Raw genomic sequence first — 10,000 nt, 5'->3', positions numbered from 1 at the left:
TTATTTGGTGATGCACGCTACGCTCACTCCCCACCCCCTCCCTCACCGCCCCCACCCCCGCCCCCCCCACCCCCCACCACCGATTTTGATGCACACCGTACTTAACCATATTCGGTGATGCACCGCAGGCCCCGCCCCTTCCTAACAACCATAGTTGGTGATGCACCGCAGGCCCCGCCCCTTCCTAACAACCATAGTTGGTGATGCACCGCAGGCCCCGCCCCTTCCTAACAACCATAGTTGGTGATGCACCGCAGGCCCCGCCCCTTCCTAACAACCATAGTTGGTGATGCACCGCAGGCCCCGCCCCTTCCTAACAACCATAGTTGGTGATGCACCGCAGGCCCCGCCCCTTCCTCACAACCATATTTGGTGATGCACCGCAGGCCCCGCCCCTTCCTAACAAACATATTTGGTGATGCACCGCAGGCCCCGCCCCTTCCTAACAACCATAGTTGGTGATGCACCGCAGGCCCCGCCCCTTCCTAACAACCATAGTTGGTGATGCTTCTGCACGCTCCGCCCCGCCCCGCCCCGTCCTGCCCCGCCCCAGCCCCGCCCCCCTCCTTACCGTATTTGGTGATGGTGTTGGAGAGCGTGAGGAAGGTGAAGGACACCAGCAGGTTGCAGGCCCAGTTGACCATGGTGGCCAGGGCCACGCCCGTGCCTCGTGCCCACGTGGGGTAGATCTCCGCGTTGATCGTCCACGGTAAGGGGCCCAGCCCTGCAACATGGACAGATAGAGAGAGAGAGAGAGAGAGAGAGAGAGAGAGAGATATATATATATGTGTGTGTGTGTTTGTGTGTGTGTGTGTGTGTGTGTGTGTGTGTGTGTGTGTGAATAGAATAAAATAGAATAGATTTTATTGTCATGAAACCGTAAGGTTTATATGACACAAGTGCAATGGTAAATAAAGGAATGAATGAAAAACACACAATTAATCAATCAGTTAATGCAGTAAATTGCAGCAGCATTCATAAACAAATTTTCCTAATCTTGTTTGTATATATTCATCATCTGTTAGCATCACCCGACTGGGAATATTTTCTGTGTTATTCGAATTTTGAATATCTTTTAAAAATTGTTGCCTTAAGGTTTTATATCTAATACAATGATCAAGAAGATGGATTTCGTCTTCCAGGATGTTACACTTGTTGCACAATCTGTCTTCTTGTGGAATATTTAAATATCTACCTTTCTCTGTCTTTAGGTCATGCGCGCTTATTCTGAGTTTCGTTAAAGCGTGTCTGTGTTTTGTATCTGATATATTTAAAAGATAGGTTTCAGTTTTGTACTCTGCTAAAATCGTATTGTAAAATTTTAGTTTTAATGTTTTTTCTCTTTTATCTTTCCAGTATTTGATATATTCATTTTCTAATTTTTTATATACGACGTATTTCAGTCTGTGTACGCTGAATGTGAATTGGTTTTTCCAAATGTGATCAAGGCCTATAATTTCTAGTATCTTTCTAACAAATATCAACCATGGGGAAGTTGTGTTTTCTTGTTGGTACATGGACTTATATATTTTGTTGATGAGGGAAGTTTCTGGTAACTGAATAATGTGAATCAAATATGTAATATTTTGACACATTATCTTTAAACTTATTGGGAATCTGCCCAGTTCACCTAACACAGGAAGCACCATAGCTTTTTTGTGTACTCCAAGTATTTGCCTACAGAATTTAATGTGTAATTTTTCATGTGGAAACATTCGATAAGCACAACAGGGAGGGTGGTGGGGTGGGGACTCACCGAGGGCAAAACACAACAGGGAAGGAAAAAACTCACCGGGGGCAAAACACAACGGGAGGGGGAGGGGGGGGAACTCACCGGGGGCAAAACACAACAGGGAGGGGGAAAACTCACCGGGGGCAAAACACAACGGGAGGGGGAGGGGGGGGGGGAACTCACCGGGGGCAAAACACAACAGGGAAAGAAAAAACTCACCGGGGGCAAAACACAACAGGGAGGGGGAAAACTCACCGGGGGCAAAACACAACAGGGAAGGAAAAAACTCACCGGGGGCAAAACACAACGGGAGGGGGAGGGGGGGGGGGAACTCACCGGGGGCAAAACACAACAGGGAGGGAAAAAACTCACCGGGGGCAAAACACAACAGCGTGGGAGGGGGCGGGGGGGGTGCGGGGGGAAAAAACTCACCGGGGGCAAAACTCAGCACGAACAATGCAAGTCCCAGCACAGCCATCCACCCGTACCCCGTGGGACAGAAGCCGAAGGCCCACTCCGGGTGCCCTTGCCCGCTGTCTGAAGAGTTGCTGTTGCTGCAGCGGCCATAGGCGGCGCTGTTGTCTTCGTCCTCGTGCCGGGCCAGCAGACACGTGGCGAGTCCTGATTGGCTGGGCTCGTAGCAGTAACCACAGTGGTCGGCGCTGATACAGTCCTCGCATAATCTGTGTACGGTTTTTTGGTTGTTGTTTTTTTTGTTTTGTTTTTTGTTTTTGTTGTTGTTGTTGGGTTGTTTTTTTTTTGGTTTTTGGGGGGGGTGGGGTGGGGGGGGGATGATATTGTTTGTAGTTATTTTGTTGTTGTTGCTGTTGCTGCTGCTGTTGTTGTTGTTGATGCTGTTTTGTCGGTGTTGTTGTTGCTGTTGTTGTTATAGTGGTGGTGGTGGTGGTGGTGATTTTGTTGGTGTTGTTGTTGCTGTTGTTGTTATAGTGGTGGTGGTGGTGGTGATGATTTTGTTGGTGTTGTTGTTGCTGTTGTTGTTGTTGATGCTGCGTTGTCGGTGTTGTTGTTGCTGTTGTCGTTATAGTGGTGGTGGTGGTGATGGTTATTTTGTTGTTGCTGCTGCTGCTGTTGTTATTGATGCTGTTTTGTCGGTGTTGTTGTTGCTGTTGTTGTTATAGTGGTGGTGGTGGTGGTGATGGTGGTTATTTTGTTGGCGTTGCTGCTTCTGTGTCTGTTGCTGCTAACCTTACAAGTATATGTGCCATACTTTGAAATGCATGTGCGAAATATTATCCTTATCATTATTATCATTATTATTATGCGTTGTAGAAGTAGCAGTAGTAGTAGCAGCAGCAGCAGCAGCAGCAGTAGTAGTAATAGTAGTAACAATAGTAGAAGTAGTAGCAGTAGGATCATTTTTGTTGTTATCGTTATCATCATTATCGTCATCACCATCATCATTATCACTACTACCATCATCATCATTATTACTACTATCATCAACATCATTATCATCATCACTATTATCACTATTACTACTACTATCATCATCATCATCATTAGTAGTACTATCATCAACATCATTATCACCATCACCACTATTACTACTACTATCATCACCATCATCACCATTATTACTACTATCCTCATCATCATTATAATCACCATTATTACTATCATTACCATCATCACTATTTCTACTACTATCATCATCATCACCATTATTACTATCATCAACATCATTATCATCATCACCATCATCACCATTATTACTACTATCATCATCATCATCATCATCATCATCATCATCATCAACATCATCATCATCGTCATCATCATCATCAACATCATCATCATCATCACCATCATCATCATTATTACTACCATCAACATCATCATCATCATCATCATCACTATTACTACTACTACTATCATCATCATCATCATCATCATCATCACCATTATTATTACTATCAACATCATCATCATCATCATCAACAACATCATCCTCATCATCATCACCATTATTACTACTATCATCATCATCATCATCATCATCATCATCACCATTATTACTACTATCATCATCATCACCATCACCATCATCATCATGACGGAGGTGAGGGGCATGGGAGGGGGGGAGGAGAGGAGAGGGGGGGTCAGCACTGACGTGAAGCCCTGACAAGAGTCCGTGACCAGGGAGCCGTTGGGGTAGAGGACGGGGAGGGAGGTGTTGACGGGGGGAGAGAAGAGCTCGGACAGCAGGAAGCTGGTACTGAGGACCACCAGGGCACCCGTCACTCCTGGACACACCGTGTGGACACTCTGTCATGGGGGGGTGGAGTGGCTGTGGGAGGGGGAGGCGTGTCGTTTGTTTCTCTCTCTCTCTCTCTCTCTCTCTCTCTCTCTCTCTCTCACGCTCTCTCTCTGTGTCTCTCTCTGTCTCCCTGTCTCGGCTCTCTCTCTCTCTCACTCATTTTCTATCTCCCACACATATAAACACGCTCTCTCTCTCTCTCTCTCTCTCTCTCTCTCTCTCTCTCTCTCTGTGACACACACACACACGCGCACGCGCGTACACACAGACACAGACACACACACGCACACACACACATACACACACACACACACACACACACACGAAGAAGAAGAAGAAGAAGAAGAAGAAGAAGAAAAGAGACAAGGACAGAGAGTAAGACAGAAAGAGACAGGAAGGACAGAGAGACTGGCACAGACACAGACAGTGAGAGAGAAACAGACAGACAGACAGTGAGACAGAGAGAGACAAGGAGGGGAAGAGAGACAGACAGACAGACACAGACAGTGAGACAGAGAGATACAGACAGTGAGATAGAGAGATAGGGAGTGGGAGAGAGAGAGAGAGTGAGACAGGGAGGGAGACAGACAGACAGACACAGTGAGACATAGAGAGACAGGGAGGGAGAGAGAGAGAGAACGCGAGAGACAGGGAGGGAGGGAGGGAGAGAGAGAGAGAGAGAGAGAGAGAGAGAGACAAGGAGGGAGAGAGAGAGACAGGGAGACAGAGAGAGAGGCAGGGAGGGAGAGAGAGACAGGGAGGGAGAGAGAGGGAGACAGGGAGACAGAGAGAGAGGCAGGGAGGGAGAGAGAGACAGGGAGGGAGAGAGACAGACAGGGAGAGGGAGAGAAAAAGAGAGAGACAGGGAGGGATAGAGAGAGAGACAGGGAGAGAGAGAGAGAGAGGCAGGGAGGGAGAGAGAGACAGGGAGGGAGAGAGAGGGAGACAGGGAGAGAGAGAGAGAGGCAGGGAGGGAGAGAGAGACAGGGAGGGAGAGACAGACAGGGAGAGAGAGGGAGACAGGGAGGGAGAGAGAGAGACAGGGAGAGAGAGAGAGAGACAGGGAGAGAGAGAGAGACAGGGAGAGAGAGAGAGAGGCAGGGAGGGAGAGAGAGACAGGGAGAGAGAGAGAGAGGCAGGGAGAGAGAGAGAGACATGGAGGGAGAGAGACAGACAGGGAGAGGGAGAGAAAGAGAGAGAGAGAGCGACAGGGAAGGAGAGAGACAGAGGGGGAAGGAGAGAGACAGACAGACAGAAACAGACAGGCAGACAGACAGAAAAGTAGGGAAAAGAAAACAAAAAGAACCAAACCAACCCACCCACAAAGCTGACGACCAGCAGCACCCTCCTGCCGTATCTGTCGACGGTGGCCATGCCGATGAAGGTGGCCAGGAAGTTGACGGCGAAGGGGATGGTCACCAGCCACACGGCCTGGGACACGTGAAACCCGGCCTCCTTCAAGATGGTGCCGCTGTAGTAGCTGTGGGAGGTGTGGGGGGGTGGGAGAACAGTGTTACACGAGTGGGGTCACTTGCTGTTGTGTGATGTGTTGTGTCGCGTTGTACTGCCTTGTGGTAGCTGGGGATTTTTGTGTGTTGTGTGTGTGTGTGTGTGTGTGTGTGTGTGTGTGTTTTTTGTGTGTGTTTTTTTTTGGGGGGGCGGGGGGGCAGCACGAGTAGGTCATTGCTGTTGTGTTGTGTTGTACTGCCGCTGTAGTAGCTGTGGGAGGGTGGGGGGGGGGGGGCGGGGAGGACAGTGTAACACGTGTGGGGTCACTTGCTGTTGTGATGTGTTGTGTTGCGTTGTACTGTAGCTGTTTGTTTTTTGGGGGGGGATGGAGGGGGGGGGGGGGAGGGGGCAGCACGAGTAGGTCATTGCTGTTGTGTTGTGTTGTACTGTCTTGTAGTAGCTGTTTGGGTTTTTTTGGGGGGATGGAGGGGGGGGGGGGGAGGGGGGCAGCACGAGTAGGTCATTGCTGTTGTGTTGCGTTGTACTGTCTTGTAGTAGCTGTTTGTTTGTTTTTTTTTTGGGGGGGGGGGATGGAGGGGGGGGGGCAGCACGAGTAGGTCATTGCTGTTGTGTTGTGTTGTACTGTCTTGTAGTAGCTGTCTTTTTTTTTGGGGGGGGGGGGGGGGATGGAGGGGGGCGGAGGGGCAGCACGAGTAGGTCATTGCTGTTGTGTTGCGTTGTACTGTCTTGTAGTAGCTGTCTTTTTTTTTTGGGGGGGATGGAGGGGGGGCGGAGGGGGGCAGCACGAGTAGGTCATTGCTGTTGTGTTGTGTTGTACTGTCTTGTAGCAGCTGTTTTTTTTTTGGGGGGGGGGGGGATGGAGGGGGGGGGGGAGGGGGGCAGCACGAGTAGGTCATTGCTGTTGTGTTGCGTTGTACTGTCTTGTAGTAGCTGTCTTTTTTTTTGGGGGGGGGGATGGAGGGGGGGCGGAGGGGCAGCACGAGTAGGTCATTGCTGTTGTGTTGCGTTGTACTGTCTTGTAGTAGCTGTCTTTTTTTTTGGGGGGGGGGATGGAGGGGGGGGCGGAGGGGCAGCACGAGTAGGTCATTGCTGTTGGGTTGTGTTGTACTGTCTTGTAGTAGCTGTTTGTTTTTTTTTGGGGGGGGGATGGAGGGGGGAGGGGGCAGCACGAGTAGGTCATTGCTGTTGTGTTGTGTTGTACTGCCGCTGTAGTAGCTGTGGGGGAGGGTGGGGGCGGGGGGACAAGGTAACACGAGCGGGGTCACTTGCTGTTCTGTTGGGTTGGGTTGTATTGTACTGTAGTAGCTGTTTTGGGGGAGGACAGCATGAGTGGGTCATTGCTGTTGTGTTGTGTTGTGTGGTGTTGTATCAGCTGTTTTGGAGGACAACATGAGTGGGTCATTGCTGTTGTGTTGTGTTGTGTTGTGTTGTGTTGTAGTAGCTGTTTTGGAGGACAACATGAGTGGGTCATTGCTGTGGTGTTGTGTTGTGTTGTGTTGTGTTGTGTTGTGCTGTGTTGTAGTAGCTGTTTTGGAGGACAGCATGAGTGGGTCATTGCTGTTGTGTTGTGTTGTGCTGTGTTGTATCAGCTGTTTTGGAGGACAACATGAGTGGGTCATTGCTGTGGTGTTGTGTTGTGTCGGGGTTGTGTTGTGCTGAGTTGTGTTGTATTGTGCTGTGTTGTGTTGTGTTGTAGTAGCTGTTTTGGAGGACAACATGAGTGGGTCATTGCTGTGGTGTTGTGTTGTGTTGTGTTGTGTTGCGTTGCGTTCCGTTGCGCTGCGTTGTGCTGTGTTGTGTTGTGCTGTGTTGTGTTGTGTTGTAGTAGCTGTTTTGGAGGACAGCATGAGTGGGTCATTGCTGTGGTGTTGGGTTGGGTTGTGTTGTGTTGGGTTGTGTTGCGTTGTGTTGTGCTGTGTTGCGTTGTGTCGTGTTGTGATGTGTTGTGTTGTGTTGTGTTGTGTTGTGTTGTGTTGTGCTGTGTTGCGTTGCGTTGCGTTGCGTTGCGCTGCGTTGCGTTGCGTTGCGTTGGTTGCGTTGGTTGCGTTGCATTCCGTTGCGTTGTGTTGCGTTGCGCTGTGCTGTGTTGTGCTGTGTTGCGTTGCGTTGCGTTGTGCTGTGTTGCGTTGTGTTGTGTTGTGTTGTGTTGTGTTGGGTTGTGCTGTGTTGCGTTGTGTTGTGTTGGGTTGGGTTGTGCTGTGTTGCGTTGTGTTGTGTTGTGTTGTGTTGGGTTGTTCTGTGTTGCGTTGCGTTGCGTTGCGTTGCGCTGCGCTGGGCTGGGTTGGGTTGGGTTGGGTTGGGTTGCGTTGCGTTGCGTTGGGTTGCGTTGCGTTGCGTTCCGTTGTGTTGTGTTGTGTTGTGTTGTGTTGTGTTGGGTTGTGTTGTGTTGGGTTGTTTTGCGTTGTGTTGTGTTGTGTTGTGTTGTGTTGTGCTGTGCTGTGCTGTGTTGTATTAGCTGTTTTGGGACAATATTCGTGGGTCACTGCTTTTCTTGTGTGGTGTGGTGTGGTGTGGTGTTGTGGTGTAGTTGCTATTTCAGGCCAACACTAGTGGGTCACTGCTGTTGTGCTGGGTTGGGTTGCGTGTTGTTGTTTTATGTTGTGTTCTGTTGTGTTGGGTTGTGCTGTGTTGCGTTGCGCTGCGCTGCGTTGTGTTCCGTTGCGTTGCGTTGCGTTGGTTGCGTTGCGTTCCGTTGCGTTGCGTTGTGTTGCGTTGCGTTGTGCTGTGTTGTGCTGTGTTGCGTTGTGCTGTGTTGTGCTGTGTTGCGTTGTGTTGTATTGTGTTGTGTTGTGTTGGGTTGGGTTGGGTTGTGGTGTGTTGCGTTGCGTTGCGTTGCGTTGCGTTGTGTTGCGTTGCGTTGCGTTGCGTTTTGCGCTGCGTTGCGCTGCGCTGCGCTGCGTTGCGTTGCGTTGCGTTGCGTTGCGTTGCGTTGCGTTGCGTTGCGTTGCGTTGCGTTGCGTTGTGTTGTGTTGTGTTGTGTTGTGTTGTGTTGCGTTGGGTTGCGTTGGGTTGGGTTGGGTTGGGTTGGGTTGGGTTGGGTTGGGTTGTGTTGCGTTGCGTTGCGTTGTGTTGTGTTGCGTTGCGTTCCGTTGCGCTGCGTTGTGTTGTGTTGTGTTGGGTTGTTTTGCGTTGTGTTGTGTTGTGTTGTGTTGTGTTGTGCTGTGCTGTGCTGTGCTGTGCTGTGTTGTATTAGCTGTTTTGGGACAATATCCGTGGGTCACTGCTTTTCTTGTGTGGTGTAGTGTGGTGTGGTGTTGTGGTGTAGTTGCTATTTCAGGCCAACACTAGTGGGTCACTGCTGTTGTGCTGGGTTGGGTTGCGTGTTGTTGTTTTATGTTGTGTTCTGTTGTGTTGGGTTGCGTTGCGTTGCGTTCCGTTGCGTTGCGTTGCGTTGGTTGCGTTGCGTTCCGTTGTGTTGTGTTGTGCTGTGCTCTGTTGTGCTGTGTTGCGTTGTGTTGTGTTGCGTTGTGCTGTGTTGCGTTGTGCTCTGTTGTGCTGTGTTGCGTTGTGTTGTGTTGCGTTGTGCTGTGTTGTGCTGTGCTCTGTTGTGCTGTGTTGCGTTGTGCTGTGTTGCGTTGTGCTGTGCTGTGTTGTGTTGTGTTGTGTTGTGTTGTGTTGTGTTGTGTTGTGTTGTGTTGTGTTGTGTTGTGTTGTGTTGTGTTGCGCTGCGCTGTGTTGCGTTGTGTTGTGTTGCGCTGCGTTGCGTTGTGTTGCGTTGCGTTGCGTTGCGTTGTGTTGTGTTGCGTTGCGTTCCGTTGCGCTGCGTTGTGTTGTGTTGTGTTGGGTTGGGTTGTTTTGCGTTGTGTTGTGTTGTGTTGCGTTGCGTTGTGTTGCGTTGTGTTGTGTTGTGTTGTGTTGTGTTGCGCTGCGCTGTGTTGTGTTGTGTTGTGTTGCGTTGTGTTGTGTTGTGTTGTGTTGGGTTGCGTTGGGTTGGGTTGTTTTGCGTTGTGTTGTGTTGTGTTGCGTTGCGTTGTGTTGCGTTGTGTTGCGTTGTGTTGTGTTGTGTTGTGTTGTGTTGTGTTGCGCTGCGCTGTGTTGTGTTGTGTTGTGTTGCGTTGTGTTGTGTTGCGTTGTGTTGTGTTGGGTTGCGTTGAGTTGGGTTGGGTTGTGTTGCGTTGTGTTGTGTTGCGTTCCGTTGCGCTGCGTTGTGTTGTGTTGTGTTGGGTTGTTTTGCGTTGTGTTGTGTTGTGTTGTTTTGCGTTGTGTTGTGCTGTGTTGTTTTGCGCTGCGTTGTGTTGTGTTGAGTTGTGTTGTGTTGTGTTGTGTTGTGTTGTGTTGTGTTGTGTTGTGCTGTGCTGTGCTGTGTTGTATTAGCTGTTTTGGGACAATATCCGTGGGTCACTGCTTTTCTTGTGTGGTGTAGTGTGGTGTGGTGTTGTGGTGTAGTTGCTATTTCAGGCCAACACTAGTGGGTCACTGCTGTTGTGCTGGGTTGGGTTGCGTGTTGTTGTTTTATGTTGTGTTCTGTTGTGTTGGGTTGCGTTGCGTTGCGTTCCGTTGCGTTGCGTTGCGTTGGTTGC

The 10,000-nt window shown here is 49.8% G+C and overlaps 1 protein-coding gene across 4 annotated transcripts in view; it reads right to left on the bottom strand.

The window, feature by feature from the left end:
• LOC143299826 (proton myo-inositol cotransporter-like) overlaps positions 1-10,000 on the bottom strand; it is a 48,663-nt gene that overhangs the window by 3,846 nt on the left and 34,817 nt on the right. For all 4 annotated transcript variants that reach the window (XM_076613294.1, XM_076613295.1, XM_076613297.1 and 1 more), the window contains 4 exons: positions 5,330-5,490; positions 3,864-3,996; positions 2,165-2,415; positions 572-724 (listed from right to left, as the gene is read on the bottom strand). In XM_076613294.1, the coding sequence (XP_076469409.1) occupies positions 572-724; positions 2,165-2,415; positions 3,864-3,996; positions 5,330-5,490 (698 nt within the window). The remainder of the gene's footprint in view (positions 1-571; positions 725-2,164; positions 2,416-3,863; positions 3,997-5,329; positions 5,491-10,000) is intronic.

This window comes from Babylonia areolata, chromosome 25 (genome assembly GCF_041734735.1).
Source record: "Babylonia areolata isolate BAREFJ2019XMU chromosome 25, ASM4173473v1, whole genome shotgun sequence".
Classification (NCBI taxonomy): domain Eukaryota; kingdom Metazoa; phylum Mollusca; class Gastropoda; order Neogastropoda; family Buccinidae; genus Babylonia; species Babylonia areolata.
The sequence above is the reverse complement of the archived record's forward strand: the minus strand, read 5'-3'. Positions and strand labels throughout refer to the sequence as shown.